Below are 25224 nucleotides of genomic sequence, written 5' to 3'. Positions count from 1 at the left end.
CTGGCCCCCCTGGCCCCCCCTCTGGCTCCGCCACTGGAAGTCGTCTGGCCGATGTGAGAGTGAGACCTTCCTTGAGGGGATTTGAGAATTTTGTGCTCATATGTTACCATACTATAAAGTAGTAAGTGCCTCAAATTAAAAAAAAAAAGAACATAATAAGAACAGGAGTGCTATTTCTTGTAAGTGGTTTCATGGTTTTGGTTTCAGTTAACATTTTCTATTCTGAAACACTTTTCAGATGGTTCCCTATGTAGTGCTGCCTCAGAGTGGATTCAAGTTAGAACGTAGTGTTTTGCATTATGATGAACATATCAGTGTCAAATATGTCAAAAAGAAGTTTAACCACACTTTTACATAAACGTGGACATGAGTGCCATATTGATTTCTAGCTTTTAACAACAAATTTATTTTTATTTTTTATTTTTTTGGAAGTACCAAGTATTTGGTGCTTTGAATTTGCAATGACCAAGTTTCTCTGATTTACAAATGATTACAACTAGACAACAATCCCTAATCCTCAACCACTTTAACAGAAAGAAACCTCCAGCAGTTTCCTTTCGGAGGCTTTTATAAGTGTGCGGTTGTTATTGAAAGAAAATGCACCTTTAAATGCAACTTTAAGGATGACTAGAAGCAGGAATGAGAAATTTGACTTGCAGCTTGATTTGTAAGACAAACAAACCTCTAACCTCTTACCCTCTAACAAAGTAGAGAGTACTTTCTGGGATACCCACAATATTTATCACTTTTTATGCTTTATTTTGCCGATGCATGTGGTTGGATCAAAAGTGGGAATCGTCTTGCATTCTAAATTTATGACACATTTAAAAAAGGATCAGAGAAAACTCGCAAACATAAACAAATGGTGTTTTCAATTACAAGGGGACATATTTCCATCAAGGTAATTTATAATACAAAGAATATACTTCAAATTGTGGCAGTCAAATCAATACAATATATTCATGTTTTTGGGCAGAAATGAGATTGATGTGTCTTGACTTCAATTTAAATGACATGTCACCGGGTCAGTACATCAATTCTTTGAGGCTCAGTTCCTCTGCTAGTGCATCTCACACTGCTTGACATTTATCTAAATAATGTATTGGCTGGTAGTGCAGTGTCAGAGTAAATAATGAGAAATCAACGCAGGTGAAGAAAGTGGGTGAACTATTTGGAACAGTTTCCAGAGTTTTGTAGTAGTGTGTGTATGGCGTGTGTGCGTGTGTGTGTGTGTATGTGCTTGCGACAGATTGCCACCCTCATTTTTCTGGGCCAGACAGCTATTGAGGGTCACGCACCAGTAACTCCATCCAGATGCAGCACATAATACGAGAAGCAAACCTCCACAGAGGAGCGCTCTTCCACATGTTTGTGCTGCTGATTTCTGCAGGAAACATGAATGTTCGATATATGTCAGAGCCAAGAATGTGGAGTAAATACCTGTAATACAAGTACTTCACCGAGACAGTGTTGCTATAACGCATCCACTCCCTCACAACCACGCATCTGGGGAAAATAAAAAAGAGCAACCTCCTCTTAAGGAGTAAAATGCTGTACACTATATAATGACTGCGATGAAAAATGGATCTTTTGAAATATTGACAGTAAATGGGCTGAAATTTGAGACATGATGAAGCTCTGCAGCAACCTACCAACATTAATGAGCAGCTGAATTTGTTTGCAGGTTTATTGATCATTTCGTGACATTGTTGTGAATGGAAGCAAATGCACAAATATTGTGATTCATTATGTTTTTATTCTGTCAGCGAGGAGTTTATAAGGGACAGCACATAATATTTCATAGTTGCTGCTGAAGGAAAAAAAAAACTACTTTGGGTAACTTCAATGATAACCTTCTGGTTTATTAAGCACAGTTTGGGTTGAGTTTGGAGATACATATGCCAATATACCAATATATTTTTAAGTTAAAAGTAGGAATAGAAAAGGATTGTTTTTGCTTGTAGAAAAATATGCTTATAAAAATATGTTCATAATCCTTTTTTCATTTTTAAATTACTTTGCATAAAACATTTGACACAATCTTTATCTCCTCTCTAAATATGAACAAGTTCAGTTTATTTCATGATCATTCTCGGTTGCCTGGACACCAGTCAGGTCCCTTCATTTCAAGGCTAAATAAACTCTTCATCTCATTTTCACTGCAATCTTTTTTCCTCCCACGGTGTATAGCTTAATCTCTTTCTATGTCTCTCTCTTGCTTTTTATTGAATTTTAAAAGCTGAAGACACATTTAGTTGACATCTTTATTTACCAAAAGTTACGCTCTGATCAGGGATTTGTGGCGAATTCCAAGTCTACAATAAGAATGCTTTTGTTTAAAATGGTTTGTCGTGAAGTTTTACTGATACCCAAATTGACTGAGAGTCTTACCGAAAGTAGCAACTTCCACATCAAAGAGTGTTGCCCATGTCGGAGAGTTTTAGATATGGTTTATTGACTGATCAGAAAAATTTTGGTTGTTTGATCGGTCAGTCATTGGTCAGGGCCAGCCAGGTCCAGACGTCAGTAAATTACTTGCTGTCACTAAATGATGATCATTTTTTTTCACAGCAAAAAGATGACAATTGACATGTTTTTTTTTTTTTTAAATTGTTTTGTTTTATTTGTTTGTTCACAGAAAGGACAATATTTGTTGTTTGGAATTACCCAAGAAATCATCTCTTGCCATTTTTGTGGTTTTCACAGACAACATCATTTACTCTGATGTCACATCATCACATGTTCAATCACAGTTGAAGTTGTCTGCATCTTTATGTAACCCAGACATTGTGACAAACAGATGGAGCTCTTCTGGTGCTTTTTATGTGGCCTGTCAATGTTTCAGAATCAGACCGTGTCTGGTATTAATCTGTGTTCTGAGCCACTTTAATATTTTCTCTTGTTTGTTTTTTTTGTCATGTTTTTGGCTTCAGAATCATGAATTGATCAGAGCAGAGCCACAGAATCACATTGCTTTGAAAATAACCATGCAAATGGTTGTTCAAGCTGACTATTCAAACTGCTGCTTTTCCTCTGTTGCATTGTCAGGCTATTTTAGATGCTTTCAGTCTGAATAACTTGAACTTCCTGAATACTTGCTGCTGTGTAGAATTCACCAACTATGTAATTAGGGAACCTTTTGTAAAATACTTGTACTAAATTCTATTGAAACTGATGTGGCAACCCTGACAGGAACACATCTGTTTGAATATTTAGCTTTGTTTACTTTTCTCAAAACAGCTGGATAAAGCAAATTGAGTTTTTCATTATTAGTAGGAGGAGACGATTAAATGAGCTTAGAACATCGCACTTGTGTTTGCCAGTCTACATTCATCTGATTACCTTTTGTCTACAATTTCAATAATGTATGCAGTAAAAATCGTGTGTGTTTTACCACTTTGTGACAGAGGTTTTTTGTTGTTTTTTTTTAGAGGATTTACCTATCTTGTTGTAAAGATAGGTTATCTATCTTTATCATGTTGTAAAGATAGGTTATCTATCTAAGATATCATTTATCAATAAATCAAATCATGCAGTAATAATGCATTGATTTGTATTCAATGTCCTTTTTGGGATGTTTTATTGTTTTTATTTTTTTGATACTTTGCCTTTTTTTGGGACACGAATAAATCTGAATCTGAATGTGTGGTGTAGTATTACTCAGATTTTTTTTTTGTATTTGTGAATATGGAGAAAAAAAAAATCCAGCAAAAATAATATGATGATTAATTAAAAATGAAGGAAAGCCCAGATGATGATGTCATGGCTTTGGGAACTTCTGAAACTAACCGATTGGAGGAATGTCAATGCTTTTTAGGGCCACACCTGAATCACACTGCTTTGTTGTTTGAAATGACTGGAAAGTCAAAAGAAATCAGTCATGACATCAGAACAGAATTGTGCAAGTCTGGTTTAGCCTTTGGAACAATTTCCAGATGTGTTTAAACAATTAAATGCCATTACATGTAGACATGATGAGAGCAGGACGGTAGCATCGTGTTGTTGGGCTGTTTGGCTGTTACACTTTGTGAAATAGATGAGGAAAGAACATTATGTAGAAATATTGACGGAACATCTAAAGATATCAGCCAGGAAGTAAAAGCTTGGGCAGAGATTGGTCCTCCAAATGGACAATAACCCTCATCATACATCCAAAGTGGCTTCAGGACTACAAAGGGAATGTTTTCAGGTGGCTTTTGCAAAGCCTTGATCTTAGTCTTACAGAGAATCTGAAAAGGTGTGTGTGTGTGTGTGTGTGTGTGTGTGTGTGTGTRTGCGTGTGGGTGTGCGTGTGTGTGTGTGTGTGAGTGAGGCGGTCTATAAAAACTTGAATCAGTTACATCAGTTCTGTCAGGAGGAATGGACCAGATTTCCAGTGAACTATTATTAAGAAGCTTGTGGAAAATAAAAACAAAACTTTTGACCTAGGTTATGTAGTTCAAAAGAAATACTGCCAAATACTAAGTGAAAGTGTGAGCATGAATGGGTGAATGACTGAAGTGTGCAGCATTTTGGGGTCCTCTTGACTTAATGAGGTGCTACACAAGTACAAAGCCAAATGTGTGTAAATTTCAGATTTTGAAAACTTTAATAAAATAAATCTCTGAGATATCCGTTCTATCTTTATTGTGGCATTTAGCAAACTTTTTGTTAGTAAAGTTCTGTTTTCAATTATGTGTATGAAATACATTAAACACTAGAATGTAAGAGAAGTATATTTTTATTTTTTTTGCAGTAACATTTTGATAATCTTAAGACATTGTCTCACCTTAAACAGGCTGCTTGAATTGGGCTGCTGTTTTGTGATTTCTGCATTGATTTTGGCCATTGTAATCAATTTGTCAAGGGATTAAAGAGAACGCTGACACAGCAGTTTGAGGTCATATAATTAACCTGAGCAGCTTCAGCTAAAAGAAACAAGACTTTATTTAGACTGCTAGTTCACTCACTGCTGTTTGTATCTTCTGATAAGATATGACTCTTCGTGGATTGCGTGAGATGCTTCCCAACAAGTGTTGCTGTTAATTCATTCACATGTATTAGTCAGTATTCATTCACATGTATTTAGTAGAGATGTGCCGATCAGGTTTTTTCCTGCCGATTCCGATTCCGATCACCCATGAGGGCCGATCACCAATACCGATCACATAATTATTATTTTTTTAATCATAAGCACTACTGGTTACATTATGTGGAAAAAGGAACCATGAATTCACTTTAATTTAGACAAACACTTGTTTTTAATAACTTTTTCCAGGAACAAAACAAAACAGGCATTGTGTAAAGTAATGGACCAAGGAAATTCCATGTTTCCTGGAAAAAAGGTTATGCAGTGGAAATAAACCAAAAGAGTGTAAAAGTATTCCACTTGTAAATGGGATTCTCCTGCAAAGAGCCAGTGCAAAATCACTTGTAGTAGTGGCCGGCAAACCTGCTGCAAATAATAGCATTTTACATACTTTTTGTAAATGATGTCAAATTGCATAAGTTTTCTTGAAAGGGCAAATATAGTCAGACAGAAAAGTCATGTTTTTTTTAAACTCTTTATTTTTAACTTTTTTTTTCCCCTATAAGAAAATCAACTATGTAACTTAACATAAACAATAAGAAAACTGTTATTTGTGATAACATGACTAGCATTTTTAAAAATATATTTATATATTTTCTTTTGTATTTTCTATAATTTTTTTGTGTTTGTTAAATATAAGGGACCATACTGTCAATGACAATACACCGAGCAGTTATTACAAAAATTTAGTATAATCAAAAATGCTTTATAAGTAGAATAAACATATCTTATGACGGCATTTTCAAATTCAGTTCATAATCATTTGATTTAGCTTAGATATTTTACTTTTGCTCTATCACACCAGCGATTTGATATACCTTCATGCTTTTGTCCATACAAAGTGTACAAGAAAATAACTTTCTCCCAGACACGCTGGCCATAGCAAAACAGCTTTTAACAGAACATGTTTAAGATGCATAACTAAAAGAAAAAAGTATATTGAAACACAATTTAGTGCACGTATAAAAGGAGTAGTCTCAGATGGAGCGTTGCTCCGGGGTGCGATTCAGTGTCGCTGCATGGCCTGCAGTAAATGATGTTCCAGTTCATTTGAAGCCAAGCAGCAAGCTATGATTAAACGAGTGAGGCTGCTGCATTCCTGCAGTCGTGTCCGGTTGCACTTACTCCTGCAGAAAGGCAGATTGATAATTTCTGAGTCAGCATTTTCCTTGCTCGGTGTGCCCTCTGTTCTTTTCCACCCTCACAACAGGAAACAGGCTGTCCTCATAGCAACAGATTATGTATCTGAGGTAGAGGAAACGGGGAATAAATATACCCGCCCCTGTGGGGCAGGGTGATGTCACTGACCCTGCAGGAAAAGGCAGAACTGTAGGATTTAGTTTAAGGAAGTGGGTGGGATAAAGTATTAGTTTTACCACTGCAGCTTTGGCTGCTCCTGGTCCAGCATGGGAGGAAGCAATCACACACCTCGCAGAGGCCTTACCGTGGAATAATGCTTCCATTGGGATTTGGCCTTTCATGCATTAGTTAAAAGGCTTTGGGAATGGACCTCAGTGAGCTTCAGCAGACTGTATTTCTACGCAATGCAGGAGAAAAACTGTTTAATTTAAATTTGAGCTTTAATTTTAGGTGTACATTATAAGCTTTATGGATGAGGGACAAAACAAATAATAAAAACTTTATTTTTGATTAAAAGCAGTAAGCTTGTGAACATAATAGAGAATTCACTGGGTCAAGGCACACGTTTACGTTAGAGGGCAAAGAGCAAATATTGAGAGAGTAGACTGATTCTTATTGAATGCTAATGATGCATTATTTAAAGGGCTTTGGGAATGGACCTCAGTGAGCTTCAGTAGACTGTATTTGGTTGATGTGGTTGTGTCCTATTTTTCTGTTCTTGTATTCAAATACGTTTGTGTGGTATTTCAATTGCAATTCAATTAATTTTCACTTCAGTTTTGCATCAAAACTTACATAAAAAAGAAAGACTAGATTTCAAGTTTTAAAATGATACGGCTGGAGTTCAGAACCATAGAATCTCTCAGGTCACCTGACGAGTGAACAACAGATGTCCGCACAATATGATTGATTTTCAGATCGGTTTAACATCACCCAAACAAGCTGAACGCTGAAGTTAAATAAAAGGTGATTTAACCAGATATTAGTTCAAGTGTGTGTTAGATTAACTTTACTTTTAAAATGACTATTTTAGTATTCTTCTACCACAGGTGTATTTATTGAATTTGATGAATTGTACAATTCATCAAATGAATAGTGAAAAAAGTTTTAAGTGGATCTTGACTATGTGTGCCTCCTTTGGAGATCCACTGTATTTTAAGATGTTTTGACCGGATCTCTCTTGAAAAAGACATTTTAATATCAGTGAGACTTTTACTAAATAAGGCACATAATAAAAGTAGGGGTGCACCGATTTATCAGCGTAGATTTCCTTAAGTTTGGGAGATTAGTGATCAATCAATACTTGCATGTGAAGTCAATATTATCCACCGATAATTACCTTAATTTTATCTGCCTCAGCAATGGTGTAAAAATCAGCCACTGTCCTCTTCTGCTCTCCTGCAAGAGAGGTTTGAGTGATGGGCCGGCCCACCTCATCATGCCTGCACATTTGCAGTCAACAATAGTACTGTTGCCAAATCAGCGACTTTCTTGCTATATGTAATGACATTTAAGACACAAAAAAATGATATCAGCTAAAATCAGAATCGGCAGGTCAGGATTTTTAAAGATTGGCGATCGGAGATAAACCAGAGAACTGCAGTAGGTGTACCCCTAAATAAAAGATGCATTTATTTGGCTCCAAGTTTAGAAAAAAAAGGAACATTTGTTTTAACATCTTAATTAAAAAAAATAAATAAAAAGTATGCAAAACTGAATTTTTATTGATGATATGTCTGTGTTTGCTTTGGGCTGGCCTTGAAGTGGCCAAGAAGGTTTGAACTTATCAAGCAGCAGCTCAGATGGGCACAAAGTGACGTTCCACATGAATAACAGTGACTGATGATACGTCATGCTGTGTACGCTGCAGCAGACACTCCATCTGTCTTCTGTGGAAGTGGGACCCTCGTTGCAGCGTCAGCATACTAAAACAAATTGTAACGTAAACAGCTTTGGTGATTGTGGTAATATTAATAGTGGTGATAGTAGCCTGAAGAGGTTTTTTTTTGTTGTTGTTTCAGAATGTAATAACTCCTTCCATTTGTGGTTTGCATATAAATGAGTGGGTGGAGGTAGAGGAAACGGTTTAAAAGATGGGTGTATCATTCAACAACTGTTTAGTGATTAGTTTGAGTTTTTCCTTTTTTTTCCCCTGTAATGTGTTTTTTACACTGCAGTCAATAGCTTGAGTAATTGCTGTTGTGAGTGAACCGCAGAGTGAATCAGTGAATCTCATCCACCCACTGTGTTTCACTGACACTTCTGCAACCTTCACCTGAACTACTTTCTACAATCTCAACATTACAATTTGCACAAAGAAAAACAGCTAATACCATGTTTTTGTTGTGCTTTGTGGGAATTATTAAAAGACGATTAGGGTCAGACAATTGTAAACAAATGTTTCTAAAATAGAAATGCGGTTGCAGATGGCTGTTATGTCCTGAACAGTGCAACATTTCTGCACGCAGCCTACAGTATTTAAAAAGTCCACACAAAGTCAAGTCTGTGTGGACTTTACTTCACTGTTTTCCTCCAAAGTGAGAGGAGCCAACAAAGCGGCTCATAAATTTGGCCTGACGCAGCCATGCAGTTGCTTTATTGCTCCTCAGTGCTATGGTTTGAAGAACAGGCCGCACATTTTATTTCTGCATGGTGAGGAGTACGTTCCCTTTCTAGTGCAGTCATCTCGACTGCAGTGGACCCCTAAACTTTGCAGCAAAAATTGAGGACTAATTGTGTGTAACAGAAAATCTGATGATAGTTATAGGTGCCGAAGGTAAAAAAAGAAAAAAGAGAGAAAAACTTTTAAGCACATTCAGTCAACTCTTTACTAAAACCTCAAAATTTAAAGTTAAGCAATATAGGCAAAACAAATTGTGTTTTGATTGATTGATTTTTATTTAAATGGGACGGTGCATTGTCGTCGTAAATATACCGGATTTAGCAAAATGCTCATTTCCGTCCATAGTCCCATAAAACCAGATGCACCAGATGCAATCATACAGTTTCATACATAAAAAATACAGCAAAAACAAACTATATAGTCAGGAAGCCCTATTTTAAGAGGCTTATATGAAAATATATATATTTTTGTTTTTAAAAACTGTCAAAAATAAAAACTCAAAATTCTTTAAAGATACCTATCTTTCAGTGATCACATTGCCGATAACTAATGAACCGTACTTTAAGCTGGTAACAGGCAGTGTGTTCCTGCGCTGATATCCTTTAATTGATAGAACAATTTCTGTGAGAACGAAGACTTTCTAAACTGAACCTCATGTCCCTGGAGGTCGACCTAGTGCTTTGTAAACCTTTTTGCTTTTTAATAAAATCCTCTACAGGTGGTGGGACCTTACACACAGAAGGCTTATCTTATTTATACATAAGAAAATATTAAATTTTCAGTTATCTGCTGTCTTTAGTCGCTATTTAACGCAATTACACAGTTATATGTATACGAATAACAAGCCACAAAACAAGATTTGTTGGTTCCACATCTCTGATGTTAATATCCATTTTGAAGGTGCTCTGTTGGACTGAGGTCTGGTCAGTAACTCATTGTTATATTCTACAAACCAGTTTGGAAGGATTTAAGTTTGTAGTCATGGTGCGTTACTGCAGGAACAAGCCATCAGAAGATGGGTATAGTGTGGTCATGAAAGAATAGACATGGTCAGCAACAATACTCAGCTGTGGTTCTCAGTATAAAGCCAAGAAAGCGTCTCTCTTGCTGTTACACCACCAGCTCCATGCCGAGCCCTTTATACAAGGCAAGATATCTTTTTCAGCTTATTCTGTGTAGACTTGTATGTGAAATTCCTTTTAGATCAGCAGGTTCTGAAATACCCAGATCAGACTCTGTCAATGGCAACAAAAGCCCCAAAGTAACTACAATCCCATTTCATTTTGATTTTGATGCTCAGTTTGACCTCTGGGGGTCATTTTTATCGTTTCTAGAGTCCTAAATACGTTTAGTTGCTCCCAAGTGATTGGCTAATTCACTCTTTTGCATTAACAAGATGTACCTAAAAATTGCTTAACATGTTTAACTTGTAAATCTGACTTCCATATTTCATTGTGGGATTGTAAATTTCTAAAATCTCTCAGGATTTCAGTTGCAGTTCCACACTGCTTAACTCGATCTCATCTCTGACATCACTGAATCAAATTATTTAATTTATTTTTTGTAGCATCTAAAGCTAAAGCTTTACTGTGGAAATATTTTTCTAGTTTCAATTTGTTTAAACAAAACTAACAATTTTTTTTCTTCCCTGCCTTACAGATTGGAGTTTGACCCCACCAGAATGGTCAGGTAGGTCAAGCTGCTTCTTGTGATTCCAGTTTTTATGATCAGTAGTAGACTTCTGCAGATTTCTTTTTTTCCATTACAACAGCATTTTGCTTTGGACATCCTTGACACAATATTGGGATTGGGTTTCAAAAATCTCAAGCTGTGGCTGTGTAAAAGTAAACAACAGTAATCAGAACACTATTTGGGGTGATATCGTTTCTTTTCTCTGAAGGACAAGCACAGACTTGTACGACAGAGAAAGAACTCGTCACTTTTGTTTGTGTTGCCGACTGGTAGATTTTACAGAGTGAAGAGAAAATTATGGGATTTTTTTTTTTCTTTTTCATCAAGGCCCTTTGTCTTTGTTTTTACTTGTTGGCAGTAGGAGTGGTTTTGCTGCCACAGTTTTGAAGTAAACCGATCTTTACTGGAAACATAACTGAGGAGTATAAGCCATGTGCAGGGAGTAGATGGGTTTTGCTCAGTGGTAAACACACTCCTTATCAGCTGTTTTTCTTCAAGCATCCTCCACCTCAGACAACCTCAGACTGCTATGTGTTCATAGCCAAAGGCAGTCTAAGTACGTTAGAAAGGGTGTCACACAAACTGTCTGCTGTTTTAGGAGAAAAAAAACCCAAAAACGTTTCAGGTCTGTTCTGCAGCCTAGGCTCTCCCTGCTGTATTCCTCCTCAATAATTCCTGCTTTAAAACTCGTCTGTTTATGTTCTGTCATGCAGCAGACTGGCAACATTGCCTGTTACAACAATTTAAAGAAATAAATGCAATGTGGATAAAGAAAGTCAGCTGAAAAGTCAGTTCTCAGTCTGCACTATTCATAATAAATTCACAGCTATTGTTAATATTATTGATTTATACTACAGAAGATCAGATGCACATCAATGTTAATTCTTTGTAGGTAGTTGCATACACAAACTGTTTTGTAAAGTTATATCTAACAGTATTTATTGAAGCTGATGCACAATAACAGGGTTACATGCAAAAACCTGGAAGAAATTATTCTTGAAAGTTACTTATTTACCTTTATGTACAGTTCTGATCAAACATTACAGCCCAGTCATCATCGACGTTATTTTGGGCTTTTCACAATGTATTAAACTAGGTCCTTGGGAGGTACCAACCCTGCAGTGTCCTGACTTCACCCAGGTGCTCCACGTTGAATTTGATGCATATTTTCTGCAATTCACACAGCTTCAAATTTTTTAAATGCTGGTTTGAATATATTTAGCCCCAATGAATGAATGTGTATCACTTAGCAAGTTGTGCCTCGACCAAAAGCTCTTTCAAACCTCAAACAATTTTTTTGCATATTTCTGGCTGACGCAGCTCTTAAGCGTAGCCTATTCATTTTAGTGTTGAGGTTTATCCCAGAAGCTTACTTTTAGCCTCATTTATTTATGTCCAAGACCAACTTTGATGTGCTAGCGAGCATTGTTCTGCCAAAACACCAAATCGTGTCAAAGTTTCACTCCTCCAAATCAAACCGTCACCTCAGGTGAAAGGAAATTGGTGAGGATGTTTACGAATAATCCAGGAACCCAGACTCAAGTGCCTCATAAACTGGAAGCTGCTGAAGCAGAAGTGTCGCTGTCCACCGTGAAGCAAGTTTAAAATCAATATGGACTGAGACTCTGCTGACCAACAAATAAGCCCCTTTTCCAAAATCGACACCTTCAAGCTCTGCTGAAATTTGCAGACCATAAAACTGGGAGGTTTTATGGTCAAAGGAGACAAAGATTGAGCTGTTCGGCCCCAAAACAAGAAGAATGTTTGGAGGAGGCATGAATAGACTATTCCAGCAAAGGACACTCACAATGTATTAAAAGCATAGCAGTAATAACGTCTATTTTGGTGGTGATATTTCATCAAGTGGAATATTAAAGAAGGCGGGCTGCCTTACATGCACAAAGTTATTTGGATGTCTCAAGAAGATCCCATGCAAATAGATTGAACAACATAAAAGACTAACAAGCTATAGGAATGGTCTAAACTAGTCTAAACCAGTTCAGTATATATGTCTAAACTGGTATCAATGTTCTGAAGCTGTACTCATACCACTAACCCAACCAACTGGACAGATCTCTATCGATTCTCATGAGATGGTTAGTCAAATGTCCAGGTTGAGATATGCAAGGACTGTGCAACAAGTGGGTGATTTCACGGCAACTTCTTGAGGGATGTAAAACCAAATATAAATTCTCGGAAAAGCATTTAACTAAAACATTATGTATAACTTTGAAACATAAACGTAGCCCTAATTACAATATAACAATTGAGGATTTTTAGCAACACAATTTCACACAAAGTTCAGCAGCATTTGAGCAAGACCATATTTCTGAAATACTAAATAATCTAATGTTATTTGACTCCGGTGTAGTTGGCCTGTTAAGCTCAAACACCTGTGAATCAATTTGTTTTGTAACTAGTGCTGGAATATATTGTACTCTGCAGCTCCCAGCATTAATAATAGAGGCCTGATATAAAATATTTATTGGAAAAAAGTGATCACAGACAGGAAAGTATGTTTTACAGAGTGCTAAAAATGTAGAATATTGCTTTAACTATATTCAAACAGATGCATCTATGCATTTTTATTTGTGAGTTGGTGTGGGAATTGAAACCAAGACACAGACGGAACGCTAGGGGAAACAGAACTTCGATTTGATGTGGTTGGAAACCAAATGGCCTCTGCATTCTTAGATGTTGTGCTTTTATTACATTTCCTCAATTAGTACTGAGCTCACAACCCAAGATGACATTCTCATTCTGTAAAAAGAACGATGGATAAGTGTAACCTTTTTGCTTTTACAGCAGACCCATCAGGTGTAGATGCGGCTTAATGCGAAACAAGAGGTGATGTAATCTGAAGACAGTTTGATAAATAGAACAGACAAGAAAATAGGTGTGCCAGTGCAGCCAGGGCTTCATTAGACATCACAGTTCTTTAGCTTCAAAAGTAGACCTGGCCGAGTATGGCCACTGAGAGCTGTTTTATGGATGCGAAATAGAACAGCAAAGTGGCTTCACATCAAAGCCTCATTCATTATCATCATCCTGTGAAAAGCAGGCATATGTTTTGATGAACAACCTCTTACAAAAATCCATGAATGAGTTGTGTTCCAGCAGCGTGCTCTGCTGTTTATTTTGGAACAGCGGAAAGATGAAAGTTTTTTCTTTTCTTTTTTTTTTTTTACTTACATCAACATGTTTACATTTTCTTAACAGTTCTGATATTCACAGCTCTGACATGTTGAGGCATCAGCAAGTGTTCACTGGTGTGTTACAGCTGAGTGGATGTCTATTGTTGTTGCAAGTGTTTGATTATGTTATGTACATTTACATAGTGGCCCAGTTGGTAGAGCTGTTGCCTTGCAGCAAGAAGGTTCTGGGTTCAATTCCCAGCCTGGGGTCTTTCTGCATGGAGTTTGCATGTTCTCCCTGTGCATGGTGGGTTCTCTCTGGGTACTCTGGCTTCCTCCCACAGTCAAAAACATGACTGTCAGGTTAATTGGTCTCTCTAAATTCTCCCTAGGTGTGAGTGTGTGTGTGCATGGTTGTTTGTCCTGTGTGTCTCTGTGTTGCCCTGCGACAGACTGGCGACCTGTCCAGGATGTACCCCGCCTCTCGCCCCAAACTTTAGCTGGAGATGGGCACCAGCAACCCTCACTACCCCACTAAGGGACAAGGGTGTAAGAAAATGGATGGATGGATGGACATCTATATTAACTTATAGGAGCTACAAATCATAAAAAAAGTCATATTTAGTTTGTAAAATTTGGATTCAAAAATGTAAGTTGAACCAAAAATTGACAAATGGTGCAAATAGAGCAACAAACATCAAGTAGTATCTCTTTTCTGAAACTGAAAAATCATGGCTTTTGTCAGCAGTTTATTTTGTCAGTCACTTCCTTTGGTTTTATATTCCTTTTCATGAGCGGAATAAATGACCTTAACTGCACAATTATCCCAAACACACATCTAAACAGATTTTGGACTGAGAAAAGTGAAGCTTATGAAATGGCTCTTCTGAAGTCCCAACCTCAAAATGCTTGTAAAGGCTTGTTTGATGTTCTTAAAAGTGTCAGGTTGAGGTGCAGCTTGCTAATGGGGGGATTTAAACTAGATGTTTACATTCTGCATGTAAAGTTTATACTATTACCTTGTCATAAAGTTTGGCCATGTAGCTTAAACTTTTTGGTGACCTTCTGTAACCAAATTTTTTCTGCGTATTGCTCGTTATAAGTGAAGCGTTTGCCTGTGACAAAGTTTGTCTTTGGAGATGGACAATTTCTCTGTTTGTCCGACAAGAACGATCAACAACAACAACAAAAAACAACAACAAACACATAGCCCACTCAAAGTCCAAAGTAAAAATAAATAAAAATTTTATGCAACAAAACTACAGTCAGTCCTTGTTGCTTCACAGTAATAAAGTCACTCAAATATTCACATTATGTGTATACGTGTATATACAGTGTTTGCAAAAATACCTTGGACATTGCAAACATGAATTAATACAGTCAGACAAAAAATTGTCAGACATGTTGACTTCTCCTCTAACACAGCAAACATATGTTTTTGAATTGTCTGAGTACCCATAGAGAACCCACGCATGCACGGGGAAAGCATGCAGACTCCATGCATAAAGACCTCAACCCAGATTTAAACCTAGACTTTCTTGCTCAAAGGCAATCGTGCTACCAGGATGTTAGCATGATTTATGTTTCACTGGAAATGTTCCAGTGAAACATAAAAACTACTATGAAAGATCTCTGTTTGTTTTGATAACAAAATCATCATTTTACAGTTCAGTATATGCTTTCATAATTAGTATGTAACATGTCCTAAATAACTCTCTTTTGATAAGAATAGTGTGTAAATCTGCTGTTGCATCTGTTTGGGAAGCATCACAGTTACCTGTCATTGTGATTTTCTCCATATTTTTTGCTGTTCCTTGTTTGTCACCTGAACCGACAGCAGGATAAACTGAACTGTCATAACAGCAATCCGCTGACAACACACAGTTGCTTACATCTCACACCTTGTTAATATGCTACAGCATGACACCAGTGAGACTGGCAGTTTTTAAGAAAATTTCTGTGCAACATGGCTCGGTAGGTTTCATTATCATTAATAATGCAGAAGCCTCTGAACTTGGCACTGGCGCTATAAATAAATAAGGCACGATCCTGCAGGATTGCTTTGCACTGGTTTGGAGGAGGTTTTTGTTGGGGCTGGGGGGGGAGAAGTCTGCAATGCTGCCTATACTGTCCACCACACTCCGTGGTTAATGAGAGAGGATTACCGACATGGTTGTGTTTAATTGGTCTGCTGTTGTGAAATCAGAATGGATGGCTTTATTCAGACGTGATTAGACGTTGGCTGAGATATTCAGGCAGGGGATCAACAGCTTCACAGTGACCTGCTTTCACTGGATTGTTCCTCGGTGAATGTTCCCACACTGCCGCTCCTCCTCGTGCCCTTTTCACTCATTCATAAAAGCGTAGCTGCTGAGCTTTGGGATGGATGGCAGTTGTATTTGACAAGAGTATGAAAGAAAAATGATGGCTAATTGAAATTTCATATTTATTAGAATCGACTCCAAGTAAGACCGGGGGATCTTGTGAGAGACTCTAGCACAGTGATTGACTGCATGCATTGTAGAAAAACCTTGGACTGTGGCTTTTATTTTCCTTTACTCCTCCGCCGAGACTTGGAGAAAACAGAGAGGCGAGGATTATACAGCTGAACCATTATTATATAGATGACAGTGAAGAGAATAAAGCTCTGCTGAGCTGATGTGTTGGAGGTCCCAACCTCTCTCTTTTAGTGTGTTTCAAAACCACAGCAGCAAAGCACAGTGTGTCCGATCAATTGCATCATTTGCTCTATTCATGGCATTGTTGTCAATGGAATGTGAGATAATTAATGAAGCGGAATATTATGCCAAAGGAATTAATGTAATGCATTTGTAAAAGGGAAGCAGAGAGGATCCACACTTGCAGTTTCTTTTCAAGGTAATTTAGTGTAGGAAAACCCTTGGAGCAGCAGTTTTCAGCAGCTGAGGAAGCGTTTCTAAAACGACACACGGTGTGGACCAAACGGCGCTTAGTTCACAAAGATATCTAACCTTAAAAAGTCCTTTGATGTAGTGACAGAATAGCTGAGCTGATATTTATCTTCAGGGACAGGAAGTGACGGTGCTGTGTTTCAACACCTGCTGTAGAGCTGTCTAACACCCAAAGCAGGAGTAGTCCTCAGGGATCACTGAAACCCGTCCTCTGCTGCCGACAAATACTCAACTTTGGTATCTAGGGCTCCAACTGTGTCCTTTGTCTCTGCCCTTGACAAGGCTAGAAGTCCCTTTTGACAAGCAACCTCAATTTTGGGCATTGTTTTCCAAATGTGTGACTAAATAGATTGCCCTAATTCAATACAGTTCATTTTAATCCACCTTAAAATGATTTTATTACTCTGAAACGGGAATTAGGTTTGGATTTTAGAGATTTTGATTTTCCTTGCTAGAGAACAAGAAACTGTATATGTGTAGTTAAAGGATATCCTTGTTTCCTGACCATTTGCTGCTTTGTGTAAAGACTAATATTTCAAAATGAATTCTGAGCTCAACAGGAAGCCGGTGTGAAGAATTTAGAACGGGGGTTATATGATCTCGCTTACTGGAACGTGTCACTGACCTTGCTTCGGCAAAGGAGAAACTTTCTACAGTTAGATAAACGAGGCATCACAATGCTCTGAACATTTTTAAGTGAATGATGAAAGACCAGGAGATTCATTTTATGTGCAAGTCCAGTGAATGAAAATTTAGTCAAGGTTATAAATGTTGGATTTCATTAATTACTTAACTGATGTATGTGGATATTCTAGGTGTTTCTATAATCATTGTTTCTGGAAATTGTAAGCCAGGTAGGTTTTTCATGGATAACATTCCTCTCTCCATGTCAGTGTACACAAGCTCCTTTTTAGCTCAGCTGAACAGCCATGTTTCACTCAAAGTTGTAAAATTTTTACTATGGCCTCTTAAACGGCGTCAGTGCACGTTTGTAATCCAGTAGCACAGCACATTATATCAAGTCTCAATCCTCAGTGTATTTATATTACATTTCAAGTGGCACACATCCAAACTGCGTGCCAAAATTTTTCTGGTTGAGTGGACTTTCCCTGCCCTCTATGCCAGCACGATCACAAAAATCTGGATTGCAAGGATCCGTAATGAATCTTAGTGGGTAGGTACAAATGATAAAGGACTGTCTAGCAGACAGTAGAGCAGAGCAGGAGGTATGCATTAGGCCCAACACAGTCAATCAATTTAGATAGCATTTTATGCTAATGTGTTTTAGAAGACAGCAAATATCATGAACATTGTAAGAGATATCATTATAAGACTGAATAAATACCTGAACTGAGTATTGAGCCTTGGGGAGCTCCACTGGTTAAAGGCATTTTCACTGAAGAGAGACCATAAGCCTTAACAGCCAAACTCCTTTGCTGTAAATATTAGGGAAATAAATCAACACAGAACCAGAAATGCATGTTGGATGTCTAAGGCTGTTATGTAAAACACTGTGGTCATTGTTGTTGATGTGCTGAAATTTGAAGAATTTTCAACATTAACAGCTATCAAAAGACCAAGAAAAAGCCTTAAGACATCTCTTTGGACTCATTCTTCTGGAGACCAGTATCAAAAGTAATCTGAAATCTGTAGTTATGCTGTTAAGGGTTTTAATCAACAAAGATTTGAATGTCCACTTTAAAATAGCTTAACTCTTTTTGAATCTATTCAAGTCATATTTTAACTTTTAAAGCTGTAAAAGTCAAAATGTGATGTGAACAGATTCAAGACTAACTTTAATAAAATCTTACATAAAAATGAAAAACTTTGACATCGGTGTAGAATATGAAAGGATGAATGTAAGGGCCCTTCTGGTTAAATTTACGTTTCTTAAAACATAAAAGAGGAGTTTTCGCTGTATGGATTATATGAGTTGGGGGATATCCATCCCCCAACTCATATAATCTAGGAAGCAACTGAAGTCGCCAATCCTCCAAATGTTAAGTAGTGTTTGAAGATTTTTATGATGGACAAAAGCCAAAGTGGGGGGCAGCCTGTAGGACTTGTCAGACCAACAATGCGAGAGGAGTGCTATTTAAATTCACTCCATTATACATAAACTCCATTTCCAGTAACCTGTGTATGCTGAGAATAGTCCAGCAGACTTAGGGCTTCGTCTGCAACACATCTCTGTCTGGGGGAAGAGAATCTTTCTAAAGCAGCTTTGCCACTTTCAGGTTTGAAAAAAGTTCACAGCATTTGACTTGGTGTCACCCCTGGAGTAGCTAAAGGTGAGAAGCTGAGTGAATTCCTTCTTAGTTAGGGTCCATAGCTCTGAGTCCTGAATTTGCATATTTCAAATTAATATTTCATTATGCAGAAAAACAGCTGCAAATGGCAGTAGGCATGACACAATCAGCCTCTGCTGTCTCTCTGGACTTCAGAGCTGGATTTGTGTCTGCAACTTGTTTTAAACAATAAAATTAATTTAATGCTTGGAAAAAAGAAAAGCACAGACGAGATCTGACATAAAGACTTCATCTTTTAAGTAGCATGTGCTGGTATGGGATTCTCATGACATGATGACCTTGAGTTAAAATACCAGCGTTTCACTGTATTCACACAGAATTTCAAAAACAGAAATATACAGATGCATCTCCTTTAAGTTATTACAATATATACAAGCTCATGAATTTAATACACAAAGCATACATTTAAATTTATTTATTTATTTTTTTTATCTTTACTTCACGTTCCTCGCCAGGTTAAGATCTCTGTAGCTTGTGCCACCTTTTTTACCACATTTTTTTCTTCCACTCAACTTTCCATTACTATGCCTGGACAGAACATGCTGAGGGTGTCAGCAGTGTTATATGTCATCACTGGTTAAAAGTCGTATTATAAAATATTCCATTTTTATGAAGGACTGAGTTTTGGTATTAGCTCTAAGCCATAATAACTAAAGTTAAAAGCAATAAACATTTTACATTTATAAGTAGTTGACTGAGATTCAGTTGTATGACATGATCAAATTGCTTTAATGCTCCCAAAATAATACATTGGTGATACAATTTTACTAATGTTATTTGCAGCATTACATTTTGGTCTTTAAAGAGTAATACGAGTATTTTAAGGTGGAACAATCTTACACCCAGCTGACCGACAGTGCACAGCAATAGGTGGTGGAGGGGCAGCAAAAGAAATTGTCTACCACCCTGGTATTTTCTCTGCCATCTCATTTAAGGGAAGAATAAGATGGAAAATCATTGTGGTTTTGAAAAAATGTTGAATAAAGTTCTTGATCTGGTACTGAAATAACTGGGTTACAACTTTGTTCTTGGTGTTGGGCTGCAAGCTTACGAACTTTGCTTCATCCGTCTGAAACAACCAAAAGGCTCTGTTTTGTTGAAGCATTAGTAAACAATGGATGAGAGAGACATGCCTCTTAGGAGATCTCTACATACAACACTCTTGTGTAGAGTACAAACAAAGCTTAAAAGTGAGGTCACATGCCCTACAATTAAACCTAAGCCCTGCCGGCTTTTCCTTTCTGTGATCCTCCTTAATGGACAAGATTATAATTTCTATTAACCTGTTATTGCCGATGAATACTTGTTTAGAAAATGTAACAATGTAAATACAGATGAAGAGAAATATCGCACATCGTGATGCATATGATTCATAGCTGATCAACGAATGTACATTGAATATAATGTTCAGTGTTTACATTCTAAAATGTATGTACATTAACTAAATAGTTTTAATATCTTTAATATATATATGTCTGTGTGTCTGAAAAGGTGAATGCCTTGCTTTTTTTTCTAATGTTTTTTTTTTTGGACTAGATGATGTTATTGCTTGTAATTCCGTTTGTCCCAGTCAGAGCGGACTGCGTTTTTCTGAGAAATTGTGTTTTACACACGACGAGATCTGAGAAATGTGGAGAAAAGTTCAGTTCAAGAACAATAATGTTTTCAAAACTAAGCCATATCAGTGATCTACCTGCTTATATTAATGCAGTTAGTTTTCCTCAATATCTGAACAGCTTATTTTCTACAGCATTCTGTAATTTAAAGAGTAAAACTCTGGTAGTGCAGTGCAGGTGTATTTTACTTATTTGGGTGGAGATGGTGTAAAACCAATCCCAGCAGATGTTGTCGATAAAAAAAAAAAAAAAATCCTCCATCCCATTTTCAATTGCTCACAGCTTTCTAAGAAATGCTGTGTAAACGTCAAAAACAACCAGCTCAATAGTTGTAGTGACATTTTTACAAAATAGAAGAGAGAAAATCAAAATAAATGCCTCGAAAATAACAGAAATATGATCAATAGAACATAAATTTAAAACACAGAATACTATAATCGACGTAAAGCTGTACTTGTTACTGCCTGGTTAATAAGACCAATGAGGTTGTTGATCATAGTGGGATCTGAGGCCATTTCTCTGTTCCTGTAGCTTACCTTTTAATATGCTAAAAAATGAATTCAGGTAATATGCTTTAGTAGTAGTATCTGTGCCAAACTGATCAAAAGATATCGCTTAGCAAATGACTTTTTCTTTTTTCCTTTCGATGACATATTGTAGAAATAAAACTGAAATGTGTCATTTCCAGTTTGCAGTTTATATCTGAAATGTTTTATTATGCCTATGAAAATGAATTGTTCCAAAACAAAACATTGGGAAGAGTGAAATCCACAAAGAGAATTAGTTCTTCAAATAATTAATGCTTCATTGCCAAGTGGCAGTTTCACACTGATAATTTTTCTCCTCACATCTGTCGTCACACGTTTGCAGGTTTGTGTTGTGCTGTGACACTGTTTGTCCTTTTTTTTTCTTTTTCTTTTTTCTTTTTTTTAGGAGGCATGCATCACTGCCGGTTGAAGCCACAGAAAATCCCGGGAGGTTAGGATCCGAAGGTTGCAAGAGGGTCATCCCCTGCCGCAAGTGGAAGTCTGCGTCCTTTGGGTACAGTAAGATATTATTTGGTGTTACAGTTCTAAATGTGCGGCGTGTCTCTTAATAAGAGCAGCGTGTACATATCACATCCAAACACCAGCGGCTTTCTGTCTTCCTTCTGTCATTGTCTAGAAGTTGTCCCAGCTAAAATCAATGCCCTGCTGTAGTTAGCCTTTCTTCGTCAGATGTATCGGGAGTGACAGCTTGACAGCTGCAGACTTTGCCGTGTCCTAATGTTGGAGGCTTTGCAGCTGTTCTCCAGTCATCAGCATTTCATGAATGCAGGTCTGGGAGCCTCTGTTTTGTTCTCCTGATGTGTACACTCATCTTTTTTGTGACCAAGTGCACTATGGGAGGAGATAATCAGGTTCAGCCTTAATGAAATATGATCTGGTCTTAAAATGAGCCTTCAGTGCTGCTGAGCCGTTAGCCTGCACTGAGCTCAGACCTTCAGAAACCTTCTCGGCAAACAAGGAGAAAAAGAGAGCAGTCTGTCAAATCTGTGGGACTGACTAGTGGGAGCTTCAAAAGACTTGTGAGAGTTTCAGAGCTGCCTCCTAGTGCTTTGTGCTTCATCATTAAAAAGAAATATGCACTTAATCCATAGCCCACTTTTGGCTCATGTGCAGCACAAAAATAAATCATTCTTCACGGTTTAAAAAAAAAAAAATCTGTAAAAAAAATAAAAAACTGTTCAGTGTCTGATGAGAAACATTTGCAAGTTGTTTTTAGACTCTGTTAAATTGCGAAAACGTCACTGATTAATGCACTTATTTATCCTCTCCTCTTGTCTTGGCTTGATTGTTGCTTAGTGAGTCATTTTTAAAAACAGCTAAAGGCTATTAGGTTAAATGGATTATGATGACTGTAAGCAGCTGAGGAGCTTTGTTTACTGTACAGCAGGATTATCCTGACACAATTACAATCAGCTGATTGCTAACTGATAACAGCTGAATGCTGGGTGCCTCCATGAAAATCTGCTTCTTTGTCCTTGCTGGATTGGTTCTCAAAAGCCGCAGTATTATTTGGAGCTAAGAGTTGTGGTACATGGCGAAGAAGCTAGTTTGTCTTATCAAAAGAATAATGGAACCTTATCATACCATGCTAAAAGCTACGATTTTGTGGCTGGAGAACATTATAATCCTTTCTGCTTTCTATACAGTCGCCTGGGAGTTTCAGGTATTCTGACAGTCAGCACAGTCTGGTCCAAAAAAGGTTAGCATTAAGGGTACAGCGGTTCACAAAAATGAATCAGAATTCTTGTTAGGTTAAATTCTGATGAGAGGGAGCTTTGCAAAGGGACTCCATTATGGTCATATTTCTGCTGGTATAAACAGTTTTTTTTTCTGGCTTTGGTCTGGTTTGAATTCTTTGTTGCTGCAGTTTTCTGGCCTTGCACATTAGCTCGTTTTCTTTCTTCTCATCAGTTGTATTTACATTTTTGTGTTTCAAGTTGGTTATTCAGTTCATGGTGGAGTCGGCTTGTGGTGGAGCCACCTACATTATCAGAATTGTTTGTGAAAACACGTCGGACAGTCAGACATAACCAACATAATTTATTACCGTCCAATGAAAAACTTTAAATTGTTGGGCATGTTGACTGAAATGCTTTTCTTCTAATCTAGCAAATACATATATTACAATAAAAAAAAAAGTTGGCCAATTATTGTACTGATGTCACACGTGATATGCTGCTGCTTCAGGCATTTCTGTGTTGTGTGTTGATCATTGTATTTCGCTACAAAATGTATGTATTCATGGATATTAAGGTGTCTAAAACTTGGTTTTATAATTAATTTGTAAAAGTGTTCCTGAGTCAATGTATACAGTAGAAAGTCAAATTTTGCTCCAGCTGACAATGAAGTTTTTGAAGTGCAAGATTAATGTTAGCATGTTAAATCTTTTTTTTTTTTTTTTAAATATGGCTCGATCTTTCTTTTTATAAAATATTTCAGTGTGGTTTCAGTTAATAATGTGGAGACACAACTTGCAAAAAAGTTAGTCATTCTTCTGTAGCTTAGCGCTTTGCTTTGAACATCTTATAGTTTAATGCTTCAGATTAGCTCTCAGATCTCTTTCCTACTCAGCAGCTGTCTGTGGGCAGCATACAGAGAAGGTGACAAGATACAGAAAGGCAGAAAGGTGCACCAGCCAATACAGTCTCTCTGTCACTGTGACTTTAAAAGTCAGTGGTAACTTAGTGATTGCATACGCATTGGTTCAGCGTTATCTTTACTCAGCTGCTGATAAGATGGGGGAGTATGTCTGTATTTCTTCACATTGAAACAAATGTGCAACAAACTGTGCATCAGGATCAGCTGTGTAGTGTTCTCAGAAACGGATTCGGAACAGGCTGATCATTCATCCAATTCACAAACAAAACAGTTCCATCCTGTTTTCTAAATGGACTTCCTTGAGGGATTTGTACATCAACCAACACCAACGTTTGGTTTCGGGTTTCTCTGGCCAGAAAAGGTAATTTGTGCCAGTCTCTCCATTCTTTCTGTGTCAAGCATCCGTGACACTGTGAAGCTCATTGTTCAGCTGTTTATTGTGTCAAACATTTCAGGCCAGTTTGAAGTGTAACAATGAATATGAGTGGGCAGCTTGCTGAATGCATGCCTTGAACAACACAAACACACTGTACAGGACTGAAGGAAAGTTTAAAAAATGAGTAGCTGCACGAAACTGATTGAAAGCAAACGCCGAGACCTCCATCATGACTGTCTTGTTGTGGACGATTTCCTTCGGTAGTGGAAGCTCTCTCACCACAACGTGACGAAGGTCATGCAACAGATTTGAACTCAGGATGTTGCATTGATGTGGGATGCAATGTTGACCACGGAGTCGCTGGGAAACAGCATTTTTCACATTGTGTTTGAAGCGAAATGAGGAAAGATATTGTGTAATCATTTCCCGCTGAAGCTCTGCGGCTGTATGAGACTCCCGATGAGTGACTGATTCTTGCGACTGTGTTTTCTGACTGTGTTTGTGTGGCGTTAATGTGAAACGAGTGGGTGAAATATTAATTACTTTGCCACTTCTGATGTGCGGTGCCATGCCCGGCAGCATGCTCATTGCCTCGCTTGGTTTAGATGTATGTGTGTTGCATAATAGAACATGTTGAAGAAAAAAACTTTAATTATCCAAAGCGTTTGGAGGACTGAATTATTCATTACAAATTTTTGTTGTTTGGAAAAGGGGGGAGTCTGACCTGTGTCGAGCTGTTGTTGCCCAGTCATTTCCAGTAACGTTCAAAACTGAACTTCTTTCAGATTTTTTACATTGATGCTGCAAAATGTTGGGATCTTGTTGAGCTTGTGTGTGATAGAACATCACAAGGTGATGGTTAATTGTGAAGGGGAAAGTAAATGACTCATGTTTTTAAATTCGCAAATAAAAATCTGAAAACTAAAACCGTACATCATTCTGAACACAGCATATCCTTGGTCGAAATGGTTTGGAAGATGGATTGAAAAAACACAGGGTCATCTTGGGAAGAATTGTGTTAAAAGTAGCAGAAGACTTGAGTCCGTGGAAGAAGTACACAGTCAGAGCTACAATGGAATGGTTTTAGATCAAAGCAGAAATGGTCTAGTCCAGTGTTTCTCAACCTTTTTCAGCCCAGCGCCCCCCCCAGCCTTTATCCAGGTCCCTCACCGCCCCCCCCAGCCTTTATC

At 37.6% G+C, this 25224-nt stretch overlaps 1 protein-coding gene across 3 annotated transcripts in view; it reads left to right on the top strand.

The window, feature by feature from the left end:
- iqsec1a (IQ motif and Sec7 domain ArfGEF 1a) overlaps window positions 1–25224 on the top strand; it is a 128555-nt gene that overhangs the window by 19584 nt on the left and 83747 nt on the right. For all 3 annotated transcript variants that reach the window (XM_008414093.2, XM_008414099.2, XM_008414098.2), the window contains exons 2-3: window positions 10491–10520; window positions 21446–21553. In XM_008414093.2, the coding sequence (XP_008412315.1) occupies window positions 10491–10520; window positions 21446–21553 (138 nt within the window). The remainder of the gene's footprint in view (window positions 1–10490; window positions 10521–21445; window positions 21554–25224) is intronic.

Source organism: Poecilia reticulata, linkage group LG7 (genome assembly GCF_000633615.1).
Source record: "Poecilia reticulata strain Guanapo linkage group LG7, Guppy_female_1.0+MT, whole genome shotgun sequence".
NCBI lineage: Eukaryota > Metazoa > Chordata > Actinopteri > Cyprinodontiformes > Poeciliidae > Poecilia > Poecilia reticulata.
Note: the sequence above shows the minus strand (reverse complement) of the source record. Positions and strands in the feature narration are given on the sequence as shown.